The sequence below is a fragment of the Silurus meridionalis genome, chromosome 14 (assembly GCF_014805685.1).
Source record: "Silurus meridionalis isolate SWU-2019-XX chromosome 14, ASM1480568v1, whole genome shotgun sequence".
In the NCBI taxonomy this organism is placed as follows: domain Eukaryota; kingdom Metazoa; phylum Chordata; class Actinopteri; order Siluriformes; family Siluridae; genus Silurus; species Silurus meridionalis.
This window is the reverse complement of record NC_060897.1, coordinates 7,129,016-7,150,225: the sequence shown is the minus strand read 5'-3', so window position 1 is coordinate 7,150,225 and position 21,210 is coordinate 7,129,016. Positions and strand designations below refer to the sequence as shown.

The 21,210-nt window shown below is 38.2% G+C and overlaps 2 protein-coding genes across 20 annotated transcripts in view; one reads left to right on the top strand and one right to left on the bottom strand.

The window, feature by feature from the left end:
- Nucleotides 1–11,986, top strand: part of mapk8ip3 (mitogen-activated protein kinase 8 interacting protein 3) — a 48,671-nt gene extending 36,685 nt beyond the window's left edge. For 15 of the 19 annotated variants that reach the window (XM_046865663.1, XM_046865675.1, XM_046865666.1 and 12 more), the window contains 12 exons: nt 656–847; nt 1,382–1,544; nt 1,883–2,002; nt 2,513–2,593; nt 2,693–2,760; nt 6,212–6,360; nt 7,223–7,394; nt 8,237–8,350; nt 8,599–8,637; nt 9,677–9,844; nt 9,950–10,096; nt 10,899–11,986. In XM_046865663.1, coding sequence (XP_046721619.1) covers nt 656–847; nt 1,382–1,544; nt 1,883–2,002; nt 2,513–2,593; nt 2,693–2,760; nt 6,212–6,360; nt 7,223–7,394; nt 8,237–8,350; nt 8,599–8,637; nt 9,677–9,844; nt 9,950–10,096; nt 10,899–11,020 — 1,535 coding nt within the window. In that variant the 3' untranslated portion in view covers nt 11,021–11,986. The remainder of the gene's footprint in view (nt 1–655; nt 848–1,381; nt 1,545–1,882; nt 2,003–2,512; nt 2,594–2,692; nt 2,761–6,211; nt 6,361–7,222; nt 7,395–8,236; nt 8,351–8,598; nt 8,638–9,676; nt 9,845–9,949; nt 10,097–10,898) is intronic. The other 4 variants (XM_046865680.1, XM_046865681.1, XM_046865679.1 and 1 more) reach the window with 1 other exon arrangement.
- A 182-nt stretch (nt 11,987–12,168) lies between these two features.
- On the bottom strand, nt 12,169–18,718 carry nme3 (NME/NM23 nucleoside diphosphate kinase 3). Its single transcript, XM_046865682.1, has 5 exons — nt 18,535–18,718; nt 15,948–16,078; nt 15,376–15,477; nt 15,180–15,292; nt 12,169–13,224 (listed from the first exon to the last, which is right to left on the bottom strand). Exons 1-5 carry the CDS (start codon nt 18,578–18,580, stop codon nt 13,107–13,109), a joined length of 510 nt encoding a protein of 169 aa, XP_046721638.1. The 5' UTR covers nt 18,581–18,718; the 3' UTR covers nt 12,169–13,106.
- Between the last annotated feature and the right edge of the window lie 2,492 nt (nt 18,719–21,210).

Here is a 21,210-nt window from a genome sequence, read left to right as displayed (position 1 = left end):
TAGGGCCTTTTTAATGCATTTGTATTAAGTATTTCTCATTTCTTAGAATAACGACCAGTGTTAAAAATCCGCTTGTACCACTGCATGGTTGACTACTCATTTCTGACAGGCCAACAAAGTGTTTACTTTTATCCTTTAACAGCGGTGTCAACTAGAGGTCAACTGATTAATTGGTTTTGCTGATTAATCTACAAAGATAGTTGATTGCTGGAGCTATCTGCAAAAATCCACACTGATAGTTTTTCTGGGTTGCGTCTGCTGTCATTATACAGTACGAGAGTGGCCTCTAGAGGCGAATAACTGAAACCACATGCTGGTTGTTCCACATTTCAGATGCTCATTTAAAACCTTTTTATTCATTTTGGATGTAACTGTTTTTGTTTATTTGGAGTGTTACTTTTTGCTTCGCTTTGAATGCGTCTTTTATTTTCCTCAACATTTATGAATATGATTAATATGTTCATATTTATTTCATTTTGCACATTTTCATGATTCAGCATTTATTTATTTTTTTTACTATTTTACATGGAGTGTTATATTTGACAATTATTTACAAGGACTTATATATCCACATCATTTTAGACTAATAATAAGCAGCTAATAAAAATAAAAAAAAGCTTCACCAAAGCTTCACCATATACATTTCTATGTGCAGCGGCCAGTGAGAGCGATTACCCAGCAGGTGAGATATTTCTGGAGCAGCAGGGTGATGGTGGCTCAGAGGATACTAACAGAGTAGAGGGCATGCTAGCAGGCATCACACTGGTGGGCTGTGCAACCAACTGCAGCGTAGTGCGTAGTAACTGTTCCTCACGCACTGACACCCCAGTGCTGGACAAAGGACAAGGTGAAACCTACTGTACATAATCCTCTGTCTGTGAAAGTCTGAAAGATATGTATGTGTATATGTATATGCCAGGTAAGTTCTTTTTTCTTTAATTTAGAGAGATTATTATTTAGCTCATCATATTCCAGCAGTTGCCAGCAAATAAACTCAACAGTAGTTCTTCTGTCTCTAAGGCTATAAAAAATAAATAAATAAAAAATGTGGACTGAAATTTGGCCCATGTGTTTTGAAGTTATAGCTTAAAAAGGACTGGCTGCAGGTTTAGAATTAAATTTGTTTTACAGCTGAAAAAAAAAATTAATATACAGCATATTCATAAAATATTTCGAATCTATTGTCAGCAACTTTGGCCATAGAGGGAGCTAGTTACTAGCTACTGAGAAGTGGTACCTCAGTGATTAAGGCTCTGGGTTACTGAGCGGATGGTCAGGGGGTCAAGCCCTGGACAAGTAACATTAAAGATTAAAATAATATAGAAATAAAATCAACATGGAACTAAATAGGCTTGATTTGTGTGTATATGTGTGTGTGTAGCACCTGCAGCTCCGGTGTGTAGTCGGCTGGCAGTGTCTCAGTCAGCAGAGGAAGCCACTGAAGCCATGGAAGTGTCGGAGGAGGCAGGGCCAAGTGAGGGAGGAGAGAGCTCCGCCTCTTCTGTAACGTTTACTGAACATGTCTTTACAGACAATTCACACAGGTAACACGTGCATGCTCAATCACACACACACACACACACACACACACACACATACACCACAACAGTCTAATAAAGACTAATTGACAAATATAAAGCAGATTGCAGAGTGATTTAAGAGCATTGCCTTACATTGTCATTGATTAAATTGAGGCAGCTCAGCATCCTACAAATTATCATGGAAAGTTTCAGTAGCCATGGCAACATGTCTAGAAATGGTGTCGTCTCCATTTCAGTCGTGTGGTAATTATGTACACAAGGGAAACTGAACAAATCATTCGGATCTTTATGATGTAATGTGAGATATAATATTGTGTAAAATGTGTCCAATTTATGTTTAGTGAAGGTGGTGGGGCTAAGGAGGAAGTGACATCAGCACCCAAAGGGTCAGAAAACGGAGGAGATGAACGGGATGGAACCAGTGCCGCACCCACCATGTGGCTTGGAGCCCAGAACGGCTGGTGAGTATCGGATGTGCACAGTGGTGGATGAAGAACACAAACCAAAAAATGCTCCCTTTAAACTTTCACTTGAGTAAAAGCACAAAAGTATTTGCCTTTTAATGTACTTAAGTATCCAAAATACTATGATTTACTATGGCTATAATGTTCCTATTATCATTTTTGTCACAAGTGTGAAAAGACTCTAATGTTACTCTTAGTACAACAAGCTATTAATAGAATGATATTAATGAGTTAAACACTGATATGAATTTTAATTATTATGAGCACAAAACCCTCTTTTTAACTATTTAAAAAAAAATCACGCAAATGAGGCCAGGGGTGTTGTGACAAGTTTGAGTCTGGTGTTTCTAACGAATAACATTTTCTTTACAGTTACAGTTCACCACTGTATGTGCATTAGTATATATAATTACACACACACACACACACACACACACACACACACACACACACACACAAGCCTCTCAAAGATTGTTACTCACACGTCTCTGTACCCTCGATCCTCAGGCTGTATGTGCATTCTGCAGTGGCAAACTGGAAGAAGTGCCTCCACTCCATCAAACTCAAAGACTCTGTCCTCAGTCTAGTGTAAGTAAAGTCCCAATGAACGGTGCTTTCATAAAGACATGCATTATACCGACAGGTTTGTTAATGTATGTGTATCTTCGCTCTTTTTCTCCCGGTCAGGCATGTTAAAGGAAGGGTGTTGGTGGCACTGGCAGATGGAACTCTTGCCATTTTTCACAGAGCTGAAGGTTCATGGTTTTTTTATGATCTGTCTTTTAAACATAATTGTTACTCGCGCAAACATGTTATTACCGGCGAAGTAGCACAAGAGTCTGATTTAATATAGGGGTGCCAACATTTACAGATTAGCTGTAGTGTTTGACGACATGATTTCTGTGGACGGTGGTATAGGAGAAGCTTGAAAATGTCACCTTTCTTCTTCTTTTCAGCTTCACTATAAGAATATAAAAAAAAACACCTTTGTGGATGCAGGATTTGTTATCATTCAGTTTGCACCTACTTTTAGGCAAATGTTGAAACAAAATCTGTGAATTCTCAAACCAACAATTTGAATAATTATTTTGCCCTTTTGACTCAATTAACAAGCAGATAATATCAAATGCAGGATAAAATTTGATAAACAAATCCCCTTTTTAGTAGGCATTGTTTACTTTATCATCATCCACCTTGTCTAATGTATATCGGCTATTTCTATTTTAGCAGACAAATTGTACTATACTCCTGTATATGCTTTTACTGTATACTTTATAGTGATGAGCCACATAATATAAATGAGCACTTATTCTAATTTGGAAACAATTGTATACTCACATTAAATCACATTTCTGTAAACTGCAATTCATATCAGCTCAACCCATTCACATTTTCTCATTTATGCTGGTATCATGTACAGTGCCCTCCACTGATATTGGAATCCTCGGAATATATAAGCAAATAAGGTTGTGGGAATTTTTCCTAATTGTTTAACTTTTTAAACTTTGGCAGAAGGTTCAAAATGTGCCCTGGTTGGATCTTTCATCAAGGCAGTGATTCAAAATATACAGGAATTCAACACAAAAATTATGTACTGACCACAAAGTCAGGGTCCTGCCATGACCATCCCAGTCCTCTGACTTATACCCCATAAAAAACTGAACTGAAAAGAGTCCACTGGGGTGGACCTCAAAAATGTGAAGTATCTGGAGAGATTTTTGTATGACGGAATGGGCTCAGATCCCTTGCCATGTGTTCTCCAACCTCATCAGGCATCATAGAAGAAGACTCAGGGCTGTTTCCTTGGTAAAGGGATGTACCGCAAAGTATTGACCAAAACGGTGCCAATAAATGTGAAATAACAAACATTATACCGGTTATATTTAACAAAAAAATACAATTATAAAGCTGTTTTGTTTGCTCAATTGTTCGATATCTGTGAGGGCAAAATAATTAATAATAAAAATAAGAATAAACACCATTTTTCACAGGATTCTTTGCTCATATTCAACAAGGGTGCCAATATTAATAAAGGGAACTCCACTAATACACACAAGTTATTTTCTTCACCAGCTGAAATTTTCTTATTACTAATGTTGGCATTACTGTTTAGGTCACATTTGTAACTTTTAGGTAACTATGCAACTTTAATAATATCAACTATATATATATATATATACAGTGAAAACTCGATTCTCGCAACCTTGACACTCGCAAGCTCGATAGTTCTCGACTTTTCGTTTGGAACCGGACTAAGAGTAAATTGCGGAAAATCTGATAGTTTAAAATTATTTATGTAGAGAAGTAAATAAAACATTCGACAAGTCATTCACAATTTTTGTTGAGTTTACAGTACATGTATAATTCCCCTTGAAATAGGAACCATCAAAAGGAGAGAGTCAAAACCTCGCAATTTTTTTTTTACTTATGAGGGGTCATAGAACTCCCACTTAGAAATCATGGAGGGGTCTGAAATTGTCATCATAGGTGCATGTCCACTGTGAGAGACATAATCTAAAAAAAAAATCCAGAATTCACAATGTATGATTTTTAAACTATTTATTTGTATGATACAGCTGCAAATAAGTATTTGAACACCTGTCTATCAGCTAGAATTCTGACCCTCAAAGACCTGTTAGTCTGCCTTTAAAATGTCCACCTCCACTACATTTATTATCCTAAATTAGATGCACCTGTTTGAGATCGTTAGCTGCAAAAGACACCTGTCCACCCCATGCAATCAGTAAAAATCCAACTACTAACATGGCCAAGACCAAAGAGCTGTCCAAAGACACTAGAGACAAAATTGTACACCTCCACAAGGCTGGAAAGGGCTACGGGGAAATTGCCAAGCAGCTTGGTGAAAAAAGGTCCACTGTTGGAGCAATCATTAAAAAATAGAAGAAGCTAAACATGATTGTCAATCTCCCCCAGACTGGGGCTCCATGCAAGATCTCACCTCGTGAGGTCTCCATGATCCTAAGGAAGGTGAGAATTCAGCCCAGAACTACACGGGAGGAGCTGGTCAATGACCTGAAAAGAGCTGGGACCACCGTTTCCAAGGTTACTGTTGGTAATACACTAAGACGTCATGGTTTGAAATCATGCATGGCACGGAAGGTTCCTCTGCTTAAACCAGCACATGTCCAGGCACGTCTTAAGTTTGCCAATGACCATTTGGATGATCCAGAGGAGTCATGGGAGAAAGTCATGTGGTCAGATGAGACCAAAATAGAACTTTTGGGTCATAATTCCACTAAACGTGTTTGGAGGAAGAAGAATGATGAGTACCATCCCAAGAACACCATCCCTACTGTGAAGCATGGGGGTGGTAGCATCATGCTTTGGGGGTGTTTTTCTGCACATGGGACAGGGCGACTACACTGTATTAAGGAGAGGATGACCGGGGCCATGTATTGCGAGATTTTGGGGAACAACCTCCTTCCCTCAGTTAGAGCATTGAAGATGGGTCGAGGCTGGGTCTTTCAACATGACAATGACCCGAAGTACACAGCCAGGATAACCAAGGAGTGGCTCTGTAAGAAGCATATCAAGGTTCTGGCATGGCCTAGCCAGTCTCCAGACCTAAACCCAATAGAGAATCTTTGAAGGGAGCTCAAACTCCGTGTTTCTCAGCGACAGGCCAGAAACCTGACTGATCTAGAGAAGATCTGTGTGCAGTGTGTGCAAACCTGGTGGAAAACTACAGGAAACGTTTGACCTCTGTAATTGCAAACAAAGGCTACTGTACCAAATATTAACATTGACTTTCTCAGGTGTTCAAATACTTATTTGCAGCTGTATCATACAAATAAATAGTTAAAAAGTCATACATTGTGAATTTTGGATTTTTTTTTTTTGATTATGTCTCTCACAGTGGACATGCACCTACGATGACAATTTCAGACCCCGCCATGATTTCTAAGTGGGAGAACTTGCAAAATAGCAGGGTGTTCAAATACTTATTTTCCTCACTGTATGTAGATAGATAGATAGATAGATAGATAGATAGATAGATAGATAGATAGATAGATAGATAGATAGATAGATAGATAGATAGATAGATAGATAGATAGATAGCAGCCTTCTGAAGCCTCTTAACTTAAGCTTGAGATTTGACTAAAGGACATAAGAGTTGTATATATAAGTATCATAGCACACTGGTTGATAAGAGTGTACCTGTGTATGCTTGTGATCCACACACAGACCGTCAGTGGGATCTGTCTAACTATCATCTGATGGACCTGGGTCGCCCTCACCACTCTATCCGCTGCATGGCTGTAGTGCACGACAAGGTCTGGTGTGGCTACAAGAACAAAATCCACGTCATCCAGCCAAAAAGCATGCAGATCGAGGTAACCTCAACCCTTTTGTTTCCTTTAACGAATAAAAAAAATGGTTTTAATATTATATAATACATTATATAAAACAGATCATGTTTTCCTTATATCAAGGTCGAATAAAAAAGAATCGGCGTTCATTCGATTTCCAGTTGCAGAGTTTTTAGCAGAACTTTTAAATAATTGCTTATTAATAAAAAAATCTATCTATGATATCAATCTATGAAGAGTTAACTTACTTTATCACATCTTTTAACGCAGGTATTTTATTGACATTGTATTTGGTTTGAATAGTGTTTCATTATTTTAAACTGTTGTTAATAAAGTAAGGTGCCTATAAATAAAATATACTACTACTATTATCATTATTATTATTATGGATCTTGAGGATAAAAGGACATAAATTATGCAGATTATGGTATTACAGAGAACAAGTCTTGAACACCTTCCTGTGGTGGAAAATTTAAAGATACAAATTTACCTTTGACGGTTGTAAAGCAGAAACAACGGTAACTTATTTAAAAAATGTTAAATAAACATCTCCGTACAGAAAACTTCGCCCAATCACAAACCATACGTAATTCTTTGTTAATTAACAGACAGGTTTAATCCGAATATCAGCACGCCTGTAATCTGGCATAAGGCTGTTTGTAATCCCACCTGTGTAAAGATTCAGTACAAAAGTACAAGTTTACTAGTAAGTAACTCACTTTAAATGCAGTATTATTTTCGCTCTGAATGAAACATAACTTACATTGGAAACATAAACAGACTGCAACAAACCACTGGTCAATGGTACATTCATCACATTCTTTCTTTCTTTCCTTCCTTCCTTCTTTTTATATCTCCATTTTCACTTTTTCATTCCGCTTTGCAGAAATCGTTTGACGCTCATCCTCGCAGGGAGAGCCAGGTCCGACAGCTCGCCTGGATCGGAGATGGCGTCTGGGTGTCCATTCGTTTGGACTCCACACTGCGACTGTACCACGCGCTTACACACCAGCACCTTCAGGATGTGGACATCGAACCCTATGTCAGCAAGATGCTTGGTAACCATGTTCTCTCTCCCTCAATTAAATGACTGAATATCGTCCTTTTTTTTGAGGTGGTATCAAAAAGCTTTGAGACTGATGGTGTTAACTGGTGCTATTCTGATTATTCTGTGCGGTTCAAGACCGGCAGAACATCACTGGAAGACGACTAGAGATCAGGAAGACCTTCAACGAGCTCAACTCGTGAAAAAGTATTCGGCAACTTGTGCATGATAACGGTCAGAGAACGATCACAGGATCTCCACAACCACCTTACTCGCCAGATCTGGCTGCTGTGGACTTTGCCCTCTTCCCAAAGGTGAAGATCCGGCTCAAAGGTCGCTGTTTTGACACCATTGCGAAGATCCAGTGCGAATTGCAGAAGAGAGGTGCTTGAGGCGCTTCGAAAAGAAGATTTCCAGAACCTATTCGAGAAATGGCATAAACTCTGGGAGCGCTGTATTGCTGTGCCAGGGGGCTCTTTTGAAGTTGATGGTGTATAAACATAGATCATTGTAGTACTTTCTTGTAAACAGAGCAAGTCTAAAAGCTTTTTGATACCACCTCGTATGTTGGGGTTATAGAGAGCAATTTGAGTTGGCAGTATTGTTGGTTCCTCTCAAGGTTCCTCTCAAGGTTTCTTCCTCATACTATCTTTCATTGCCACAGTCACCACTGGCTCACTCATTAGAGACAAACTTTTATAAGTAACAAAGATACATTTTATTACCGCTTTATCTGTGTAAAGCTGCTTTGAGACAATGTCCATTGTTGAAAGCGTTACACAAATAAAAATGATTTGGATTAAATTGAACAGTATTCAGATGTGCTGCAACTGATCTCTCGGCTTTGATGAACAGGTACAGGGAAGTTGGGTTTCTCATTTGTTCGGATAACAGCCCTTCTGATCGGAGGAAACCGACTGTGGGTAGGAACAGGAAATGGCGTCATCATCTCCATCCCTCTGACTGAGAGTAAGTACGAATCGAGATGAGCACAATTTGCTCGGCCACTGATGTAAACCATTTGTCTGTTATAACTTCTTTCAACACTCTGTAATTCTTATGACGTCTTTCTCCATTTCTTTTCTGCCAACCCTACTCCTATATCTGCATTTACTTTTTTTTTCTTTTTACCCCCCCTGCCTGCATCCTTGCTTTTGTCTGATGGATGTTTGTTTTGGTGCCCCTACCTTCCTTTGTCCCTTTTTTAATCCCTGTAGCTGTAGTCCTACATCGGGGACAACTACTTGGCCTGAGAGGTAAGTTTAGAGCTATCTGTGGCCCTTTAATAATCCTATCACTTTTTTACATCTTCCATCTCCTTTCCCCGTTTACATTCTTCAACTCATTTCATTCATATAAGTTGCTCCTTCTGGTTTATCATCATTTGCAGTAGAACCCTGCTGCATGGCTGAAGGTATTTCTTTTGTTGTTTCTTTTTCTTTTTTTTTGTCATAAATGCAGTCCTGTGGATTATAGTGTGTACATGCATATACACACACTATATGGACAAATGTATTAGGACTCCTGATTTTTTCCAGCCATATGAGGTTCTTCCCCAAACTAACAACAAAAATTTAGAGGCACAAAATGAGTCTTTGGATGCAGTAGAATTAAATATTCCCTCCACTTAAATTAGAAACATGTTCCAGCATGACCCTGTACACAAAAACTGTTTTCTTTTATGGGCTGGATTAAAAAGCCCAAATCTCCACAAGCACGCTCCAAAATCTAGTGGAGCATCTTCCCAGAAGAGTGAAGGTTATTAGAACAACAAATGTGTAACGGGATGTTCAAAAAGCACATACGAATCTTGTGGTCAGGTGTCCACAAACTTAGAGCCATATAGTGTATATATGTGTGCATGGTTTTTTTTTTTCCGTCAATCAGTTTTCTGTGGAGAATCTCCGCTTTGAACTCTCTTTTGTTTTATTTAATTCTAATGCTTCTTTCATGTGCTCTCTGGAGAGCCTGGATGGCTGATTGCTCTTTTCATTTAAAGGTGGAGTTTGTAATTTTTTTTTTTAATGTGTTCCTCAACGTGTAATAAAGTCAAAGATCTCACTTGTTTAAAGGCTTTTGTTTAATTCGCTTTTGACCTCGAAACTCCACTCTTCTACTTCTTTCCATGGGGGCATACTTAGTTTCAGAAGAGTGATGGCTCGGCAAAACAATCTTGTGATTCGGTTCACCTTGCCGACAACAGAGGGGTCTAAAATTACAAACTGCTCCTTTAGGCTGTTATTCCTCATCGGTCAGTTTGATGTTGCTAATAGATGTCTTGTTATTTGTTTCCAGCAAACAAGGTATCCCCAACATCTTCAGGAGGCGTGATCCATGTATACGCTGATGACAGCAACTCGGACAAAGGCAACGGTAGTTTCATTCCGTACTGTTCCATGGCCCAGGCTCAGCTCTGCTTCCATGGGCACCGGGATGCAGTCAAATTTTTCGTGTCAGTGCCAGGTATGAGCTGACCTCCCCATTCTATTAACTACTTTCCAGAAGAAGGACTTAATCATTTGTAACTTGTAGGAGCTTTTTAACTTATGGCTGTTTGAATTTCCCCAGGAAATGTACTGGCCACCCTAAACGGCAGTGTCTTGGACAGTCCATCCGAGTCTCAGGGTTCTTCAGCCCCAGCGGAGACAGAAGCTCAGTGTGTTCAGAATGTGTTGGTCCTCAGTGGAGGAGAAGGTTATATTGATTTCCGCATAGGTAAGGAACACTGACACATGGACAGAGGTATAGATTAAAGGAGACTGTGTATGTTCTCAGAGTATTTAAAATAAACTTAATTCATTACTGCACTTTACTGAAGTATCTCCATTTGCAGAGACTTTAACTTTACTATGAAATCAGACATAATTTTTTTTTTGAGAGGATACAAACATAACTGGTCAAACACGCAGCAATCCACCAATCAGTGTCGAGCGTGCGCTCTGTTTCAAACCTGTTTTGATTGGCGCTTGTTGGTATCAACTTATCACAAACATCCAGTTCAGCATCAGTTCAACAGCAAGCAGAACATTTTGAGAGGAAGAAATAATGGAAGAAACTCTTGACTTGAACTTGGTGGGTTTTTTGGGCTCATGATATCATTGTTTGAATCATTAATATCATTCTCTTAATAGATCGGTGTGCTGAGTGTAACATCAGAGTCGTTTCACATAAACTGAGTTGATTAAGCAACAGTCATGATAATAGAACCATTATAGCCATAATAAATCTCAGTACTTTGGATACTTAAGTACATTTGAAGGCAAATACTTTTACTCAAGTGAAGGTTTAAAAGGAGCACTTTTCCCGAAGTGATATTTTCTCTGGTGTATGTCTACTTTAACTCAAGTGCATGGTTCATCCACCACTGGTCTCCAGTATAAAGCAGTTACAAAGACAAATAAACGAATGAATGAATAATCAAATAAACAATGGACTGTATATACTAAACTTATAGTGTGATTTGAACTGTAATACTCATTACTGATCTATAATTTGGTTCTGGTCATTTTTATTCCAGGTGACGGTGAGGATGATGAGACTGAGGAGGCAGATGGTGAAGCCCCTCAGATTAAGCCAACGCTCTCTAAAGCCGAGAGGAGCCATATCATTGTTTGGCAGGTGTCCTATGTCCCCGAGTAATGCTATCAGACACTTGATGCCTGCGGTCCCCATCTTGTAACTTTGGCGCCAAATATCTCTTTATGAAACCTTGTGTATTCCTAACAATGCCCCTTAAATTCTGTATGTAAGCTTTGTAATGACCCCCTAAAGCCTGTATTTACAATCCCTGAATTGTAACTATCCCCTGTATGTTGGCTGATTTGCCCCTGTGATTGCCCTCGACTCCAATGCAAACCCAAGACTCTGCAACATCTCGCAGCTAAATGCCAATTATAAATGCATTCGATACTTTTGTCAGAATAACCCCCTTTTTCCCCCCAAATGTATAAACATGCTCTTGCTATTCTTACCTGTCCACCAGCTCACTGGTCATTAACCTTATTCCCAAATGGAATAAGAATAGGGGGCTGTGATTGGTTAAAAGGGTTTGCAGAGATCTTTGGTTTGTATGATCCTGATTTAGGAATTTGTTTATATGATTAAATGTAATAAGGAGGATGGCGGGGGGGGGAAACGCAAGCGATGTGTAAAAAGGTGTAAATATCGAGGCTCGGTACATACAACGTAGTGCCATGTTAGGAGTGGGATTGAAAGGGAGAGAACTGATGGCTCAGGAAATTGAAGTGACAAGATAAGATGAAGCACAGTCGAAGGAGACCTGCTTCAAATATTTCAAATGAAATGTCACAGCTGATAAATTCAATCAAATCCATACAGTTTGTTGAATTTAATTACATTGGCTAAAAACACCACCAGAAATGAACGTACAGAAAGTAAGATATATTCATCAGGTAGGCTGTAAGCTGTTTTTATCTTTAAAGTTGACCGGGATTTATGGGTCGCACGCACACGTCAGGGGTCTATGATTGGCTGCCGATTTGACGGACGGTTATGGAATGACAGATTGATCCTCTGTATGTAACAATATATGTTCTACTGTGTGGTTATATATTAAATATTAAACATATTCGTGCTCTGGAAAGATTTACTTGTATGATCTCATTTTCCCTTTACTTACATTTAATTTTTTATTGCCTGGTTTATTTCCTTTTTAATGCTTATTAGGTTATGGCTTAGAACAGTATTTTCATGCCCCGCCTTTTTTCACGACAAAGATTTTTGGATTACAGCTCATGCGCTGTTGTGTAACGTACATATAAAGTGAATGGCTTTAAAAAAGGCTTTTATTTCGTGACAAAGTGTGTCGATCAGCAGAGCACAAGAAACAGCTAAACATGGAGTACAGAAAATATGAAGGTGCCGAAACTACAGTGTAAACAACAGCACAAGAGTTAGAGCCTTTTGGCATTACGGTCACTTATACAGTACAGTACGTACGCTTCAGCTCCCACAAGAGGCCCTGTGTGAGTAAATGATGCTGGTGCTTTCCGTTTCTTTAGTGTTGTGTGTGTATAGCTTTAAATAAAGATGCTGGAGTGGTCTATGCCTCATGTACACAAAAACCTTTCTTCTGAGATGGTTAGAACTGCAGCATTTTGGAACAGGGTTGTACAGTATATTCTCCATTGCTTATATACCAGATCATTTGTTTTTGGGCTTAAATTTGCAGATTAAAAGGTGAATTCTTGATGAGGTATACACCAAGTGATTTTTTTATTATCATTATTATATTATTATTATTTACTGTGGCCAGGACATAAATGATAATGTATGAAATGTCAATATAAATCCAAATACGTATATAATGCAAGCTATCTAATGACAATGAGGGCCTCATGAAGGATCAGAAGGTACATAGTTTTTGTTCGTTTTTTATGCCCCTGCCCAAGAAAACATGCAAAAAAAAAAAAAAAAACAGGACCTCAGAAGATACCCAAATTGTACATTTTGAACAATGCAAACAACGGTAACAGCATGTGTACTAATCTTTTTTTTTTTGCTTATCAAATATCAATAAGGCTATAAGCTATAAGTGCTTTGCTGTGCCACCAACCGGACGTGCTGGCGTTTCTTCAGAGTTGACAAACAATTCAAGCTTTTGTACCAATTCTGTGGAATTGTACTTCAGGTAACTATTTAGTATTGCTAGACATACATCAGGCCACACCGCTGGATGTAAGTGTGTTGATGTATAAGGAGGGCATCATACGTAGATCCAGTGCTCAGTGCTCTCTTCCCAGCACACCAGCTCATGCTCCCTGAACCACAGGGAGATTTCTCTTTGAGCACTTTCCACTGAATCACTGCCATGGATGATGTTCCTGCAAACACAACATATACACCCGTTAATTCCGACTAGCTAGTACATATTAAAGCTAGTATTTTGTAATACTGATTCTATGCCTTTCAACTTATGGATGAAAAGTGTGGCACGTGTGCGTCCAAATTTGTAGCTTTTCCCACAAAATAATCGTAAAAGAAAATGTGTTCTCATAAAAACAGTTCAAATCAAAAATGTTGTTTATTTATTCAGTCTCGCACAGTGGTTTATGGTCTAAGGTTTGAGTATAAGATAAGTATATAGTTGTGAAAGACTCATTCTAAATTTATTAGCTATTTACTAGTTAACACATTAATGCCAAGTGATACAAAGCAATGCACAAATTCCCAGGGAATGAATCAATCTATGGAGCCAGTCAGTAGATTCCTTTTAGGACATTTCTAATGTAATGTAGACTAATAAAATGTTGTATGTAGTAACCACAGGAGTGAGTTATTGTAGTAGTATTAAAAATATTAGCTTTCATTTTGATTCCTATTTTGATGTTTAACAGTAGTTTTGTTTTATTTTGTTCTGATTAAAGCCACATATACATACATAACTACATAACTCGCCAATCCTATTAAGTCTATTAACCCAAATTCTCGCTTTGTCTTAGCATTTTTTAATTGGTTATATCAATTATTTTATGTCGACGAACCCTAATATCTCGAGCACAAGGGGGCAAATTTGCCACTTAATGTCTGTTATCTCGATCCGCATGACCAATCGCCGGCTTTTGCCACGTCACCATCTCACTACCGTATTTTCGCGTATATAAGACGCGTCTTATAGAAAGTTTTACATACCCCTCACCCAGGGTGCATCTTATATACGCGAAAATACGGTAGTGAGACGACACTGTGCAGCCGCAGAAGAACTCACGGAAGTGGTGGAAAAATCAAGCCTCACAGATGCTACAGGTGTAGGATACTTTTCAGAGCTGTGTGTTAGAGTGAAATGACTCGAGAATTTAATGTTGACACTGGTTAGCTTTTTGCAAAAACGAACTACACCCGCACGGTTTTAGTGATTTTGTGAGCGATCTTTGTGTTTGCAATGTTGGAGAATATAATAAAGGTTTGTTTTGAGAATCGACGGTGGTTTGTATTGTATACTGCTAAATCTCTGCAGTTTTTATAGCATGCCTTCATCAAACAAATCGCGGCAACGCTGTTGTGTAAAAAAACCCTCCAAAAACACGTGCATGTACATTCTCATTTATTAACGCACATCATGTACATAAAGAAATTTCAAGCACGTTAATATACTGCCGCCATTTTGATTTTCGTTTATCATCGGTTATCTGGACGCTTTTTGACAACCCCCTAGGCCCTCGACATAACCGGGTTCCACTATATACACTTATCATAAAAAGACAAATTTGCTTTACTAAGTATATCTTGGATACACTTTAAAAAATGGAAAGAATCTTGTCAATTTTAAAGCCCCAGGAATGTTTCTATTGTTGCTGATTACCATTAACTTACTTTTATCTGAAAAGCATAAACGTATTCAAATTAAATGAAGTAATAAATCAATCGATCTTTAATTGGGCTTTGGCTTCCTGTTGTGTATTGAGGGTGGACTTTATCATCAGTTTACCTATTTTTTGGTCAGTCCATGAATTTTTTTATTATTATTAATAGTCTTTTTTAATGATAATAACTGCATTGTGCTGCAGTTTATTTAGAGATGACTGTTGGTATTTGCGCATGCACATAATACAGAATTCATCTTCTCTGCATCCTAATTAATCAGGCTTATAAAAAATAGATGAAGTGACAGGCAGATGCATTAACATCAACACTGCTGACTTCTACCTCAGCAGCCAACTGAGACTGATCTGTCCTGCCCTGACATGCAATCTGGTGATTTGTGCACTACTGTAGTGTCTGGTTTTGCTAGCCTATTCTATCTGCTACACTGATGTTATTAAGAGACAATGTGACTGACCGTCCCACTTCCACACAATAATCTCCTCGGATGGTTCCTGGAAGCGAGTCGGCGGGGTTTGTCTCTCCAAGCATCTTTCTGGAGGTTTTCACCACATCCAGTCCTTGCCAAACCTGTGTGAGTTGTAACAGCTCGTTGACCAAACAAATGTTAAACAAATTTCAACTCCAGCGGTAGAAGGACGTGTGTGTCTTACCATCGCTACAATAGGCCCAGAGCTCATGTATTTCACAAGGCCTTTGTAGAAAGGCTTCTCTCTCAATTCCAAGTAATGCTCTTTCAATTGCTCCTCAGAAGCCTAAACAACCATAAAAACACACAAACACAAAAGGTAAGGTTTGTAATCGGGTACACAAAGTTTTTTTCATGACAGGTTGATCCAGATGTTTAAAAAAATACAATTATCATCACATCCTAAGAATACAAGAAAATGTGATTGTATAAAATAAAAACTACACCAAATGTTTATTCTACAAATTAGAACAAATAGTTTAAGGTCTAAAAATACTTGATCAAATGGAAACCTGTTACTGAGGAGCAAGTACAGGACAGTCGATGCAAAAAATATACATATTTTTTATATATTATATATATTTTATATATTTTTAATTAATGCTTATTAAAGTGTTTAATGCAAAGAACCCCTCTGTAAAATGCAAATGAACTTATAAAAGCTCAGACTGCAAGCTGCAACATGATACTCTATCATGAACATTATTAACGTACACTTTATGTGTAAACACGTTTACGGCTCAGGGTTTCTCATACCTGAAGGAACTTGAGGCCGACCAGTTTAAAGCCTTTTCTCTCAAAGCGGCGGATGATTTCTCCCACTAGCTTCCTCTGGACACCGTCTGGTTTGATGGCGATGAAAGTGCGCTCGTTCACACCCGTCCATCCTGCAAATTCACACGCCAGACGCACATTTCATCAACATCGAGATAATAATCGAACGCTGTGTTACAAAGAGTGGCCCAGGAACATGTAAAGAACTGTGAAGCACAGCCATGGGATTGGTGTTTCACATGTAAAGTCATTCCATGTAAAGCTGCATCTGTCACCATGTTACAACTATTAGTGCAAGTGAATGACATTTTTGCAAGTTATTGTGGGAATGACTGATGATCACTGCAATGATGATAAAAGGTGAAACCGACAGTCTTTTCAGAATTTTTCTACAAATTATAAAAATCTCGACATTAATTCATGAATAAATAAGAAAATGCAACTGCTATGGTAAAATTGGAATGTCAGTCTCCAGACCTTTGAAGCATTTTATCACTTATAATAACAGCTAATCTGACCATAATAAAACAAATCACATATAACCCATGCGAGTGAAATATGTAACTGTAAAACTGAATTTATAGTTTTAATCACTTAGTCTTAAAACATCATCCAGTTGTTCAGATATCAGAGCACCGGCTGCCTGTTGGACATGTCTACACACCCTATTAACCAGACGCCAACATTAGCACTAGGATTAATTATAGACTTTTGCCTCTTGTTGAAATCTGACTCACTGGGGACCACCTTGCCATGTGTGTGTTCTTGTCGCCGGCGTTTAGCTTCATTTCCTATTACGACCAGAGAGCGCTTCATATTCAGAGTCGTGGAAGGCCTGGTTTCATTTCTGACCTTGTTTTGTTTAATCCTTTGAGACATGGAGACCCTTGGAGACATGGGAAATGTTGTGTGCTGTTTATTATAGATAACACCATTCACTGAGGGCTTCCAAATCACACAACTACAACTACCATGAGCACGAAGAACTTACAATATGAACACCCAAAATCCTCCCTGCTATAATCTTCATAACTGTACAGACTTCAGCATAAAAACCGGAATAACTTGTAATACAGGCGTCATTTAAATAACAATTATAATTAAGGTTTGCATTAAGCAAATGAGCAGGTGGAGACACAAACACACACATACACTAAAGTCCTGAGACAAAGAAAGAGAGAAACGTATGAGGTCACGTGACCAAACCTTCGGCCGTGTTTAAATAATGTCCCTAGTGCAAGTCAGGACAGGAAACAAAAGTACAATTAAATTCTACGTCTAAGTAGAGGCCAATCACTGTCAATATTTAATGAACTATCAAGATAGACAGGATACAGAATAAAGTGTAAAAATATAGTAATAAGTAAATGCTGTACATTCTGCTGTTGTGATCAACAACATGCTTGGTATTGTTTCTCGGGTGTCTGTTTACTATTTGGGGTTCGGTTCTGGGGCAAGACTCAGGGCAGAGTGAAAGTGTGCATCAGGGAGACATCTCCTGAGTTTTACATTATAATTTCGTACCTCGGGTTTTTAATTCACGTTTCAGTTCAATTGCGATACGGTAAGAGGAGAAAATTGAAAACATAAAATTACTTATCACATATTGGTTAATTACCATTAACATAACAATTATAAGTCACCTACTATACTTATATACCTACTATAATTATAAGTCACCTACTATAATGTGTGTAGGTGACTATGAAGTATCACAAAACTACGGGGGCCGAGGGGTGTCCCAAGAGTCACATAGATTAACATGGCAGAGGTAGAGCTGCATCTCCCTAGAGACAGAACAGGAAAAGAACGTCTGGTTTTATACTACAACGGTTTGTAAAAGGGCCATTCGTTGGAGGGCAGAAGGCACTTGAGTAAATTTATGGTTCACTGTCTGTCTGATCCAAAGAAAAAAGCTGAACTACCTGCATCATATTCAACTGCATAGAATGATTTTTTCCCTCATCACATCATACTGGATCACAATGATACCTAATAGGGGTGAATCTCAATCAACAAAATGTACATACATACACACATATATATATATATATATATATATATATATGTGTGTGTGTGTGTGTGTGTGTATGTATGTATGTATGTATGTATGTGCATTTTGATGACATACACTCTCTCACACTCACACAAACACAAACACACAAACACACACACACACACACACACAACTAATATCCTTTATTACAGGGGTCAAGTTTAAGTATACGCTTTTTTTGTTACATACGCGGGTTACATTGTCATAAGGCGTTTTTTTTTTTTTTTATTACTCCACTAACAAAATAAAAAGATAAACGTGCACCTTTTTTTTTTTTTTTTTTAACCTAATTCCTGAATGCGGTGTGTGTGTGTTTCTTGTAAAAGTGCTTACACACACCAGGGTAAGAGCGAATTACAAAGACTAAACCCAGCATGGTTCCTCGAATGCGCTCAGCTAAGCTAGCACACCTTCATGCTGGTCTTTTTTTTATAGAAAAAAAGAAAGAGAGGACAAAAAAGCGAAAGTATATATCTTTCAGATCATCGTGATGAAGTCTGCACAGACACCCACCTGTCTTGAAGACGTGAGCGAAGAGCGTTAAGAAGAGACAGATCATGGCGGTGGGTGAACGCCGGGCTGCTCACCGACTCTTCGGAAAAAAAAAAAAGAAGGAACGGAATACATGCACAGACGCGCGTGCCCGAACCTCTAGTGGAAGGGCAGGGCGCGCGCTGGCACGAGCTCGCGCCCATAGTGAGGAATTGGCCTTAGCGTTGGGGCTGTGCGTTTCACAACCAGGCCTTCAAGGGTGTCCTACCTGAACCAGTTTACCCCTTAATATCATCTTTATAACACCATGGCTATAGAAACTATCCATATTATATCTCTTTGTTTCAGTGACACACATTATACTTGAATATAGAGCGCCGCCTAGTGGTAAGAAACAGTTTACATCACACCCAATGACAACAGTCACTGCGGCGCCATCTGCATACGTCATTTCTAGAAGAAGCATCAATATTACCCTCAGAAAATAACCTTGAAAAGTCCACCTTGTGAATGTCTGTCTTGTAGGTGTAAATGCAAATAAATATATTTTTTCTCCTCTATACGGTTAAGGAATAGAAAAATATGTGTGCTTGTGCAGTTTGCCACAGATGCGGTTTGAGAGTTCTGACTAGTGCACTCTCTGACCATCTAATCAAAGGACATGAAAATTATTGCCGTAAAAATCTGATTTGTAAAAGCAACAGCTTCAAGCAGTATGCATTCTAAGCTACAGGCATGCGCACTTTAATGTTATTGATTTAGAACTTGAAATTTTATAAATTAGAGATTTTTAAACTAAATATTTAATTACCATTTTCTGGGGCGATGGAGGACAGGTGTGGCTTTAAAATCCACCCCTTTCAAGAGGGAACCACTGCTATACACATATACACACATATATATTTGAATATAAAAGATTTAATCACAATTATTTGCATGATTGTCATGTTAACTCGATTAATTGCAACTTAATCGCCCATTTTTGTCCTTTTCAAGTCTTTAATACTCAACATGGGCATGGACAAATATGGATGCTTTATGCAAATGAATGTTTATTATTAGTAAAACCAAACTCAACATTGAGCATGTGTAGTGTTGACATGTCTAAAAGGTCATAGATGTTTTTCAAAGAACTTGTTCATGTCTATTAACCACATTAAAAATAGAACATAGAAAAAACAAAAGTTGTCATTACTTCTCTTTATTTACCCTGATCCATTTGCTCAGACAGACATTATGTAAATTATGTAAATTACCATTACAACAAATGGAACTTTTGCTTTGTTTCCACACGGACGGTTTTACATGCTGGATGTGTGCATCATGGCGGATTTTGGTGCTCGATTTAAAACCGAAAAATAATTTGTCTGTTTTCTCTTTATTTCATTTTATATATGAGTAAAGAAAAAGCATCAGGAATAAATGGATGTTGCATTGAAGGTTTAAATTGTTTTTTTTTTAATTAAAACTTGTCAAACACAAATGCATTAATCACATGTTAAATGCTGTGTGAATGTATTGTTAAGGACACACTATAGTAATGTGAACTTTGCGTACCTGTAAAAATGAGTTCATATACACAGATGGACCTAAAGGTCTGCCTGTGAGCTTTAACGTATCCTCAAAATTAGGGATGCACCGAATATTTGGCCACCGAAAATTTTCGGCAAAAATGGCCCAAAAGTGCATTTTCGGTTTTCGGCCGAAAGACTTTGATCACCGAAACAACACGGCCGAAACAGTTTGTTGTGGTGACGCAAACAGAAACCGCGTCCCGCACGTGCCTGTCTAAAACAACATGTCTGCGGTGTGGACGTATTTCAGTATATCTGAGAAAGATCCACGGATAGCAATTTGCGAAACGTAATGCCGAAATTTCGTCTGCAAAAACTTTCTCCACGTCGGGTTTAATTTGAAATCCAAACATCCAATCGCTATGCTGAATATGAGAGGAACGCAAACGCACAGAAAAGCAAAACCCCTCCGAGCATGCGCACTCCGTCTGTGGTGGACGTTTTTGAAAAGGCAGGAAGTTTCCCAGTGATATTATTGTATCTTTAAGCAGTTGCACTTGTTTTAAATGCACTTTGTTTTTATGAAAGAACATATTTAATTTCACAACCTTTCAGCAGGCCAGAGGGCCTGTACATTATTATTTAATGTACACGAGTGCATTTAAGTTAAACATTTAAGACTAAATTTTAATTGATTTTATCCTGTGCATTGTTTCAATGTGCTATAAATAAATATTTTCATAATTTGTAATTTATTTATTCTTTGAAACTTTAATATTACTTTATGCAATTGAAATGCCTTGATTTTAGTGAGGTTAGTACACAGTCATAGCCATAAATGCAATGGTAATAATAATTGCCATAATTTCTTTTGGTTTTTCGGTTTTCGGCCTTGCTTTCCTCTTTTTTCGGTTTCGGCCAAGAATTTTTATTTCGGTGCATCCCTACTCAAAATACACTCATGGGTTTGTAGACACCTTAATCACACACACCATGTGTTTTTCCCCACATGCTTGTGGAAAAACGTTGCCACGATGCTGGAAACATGCAGTAGTATGGAATGTCTGTGTATGTTGTAATGTTACCATTTCCCTTCAGTGGAACTCAGGACCTGAAGATAACAGTAAATATACAAGTTTCACTGTGGATACATTAAAAACTAAAAACGAGCAAAGCAGAAATG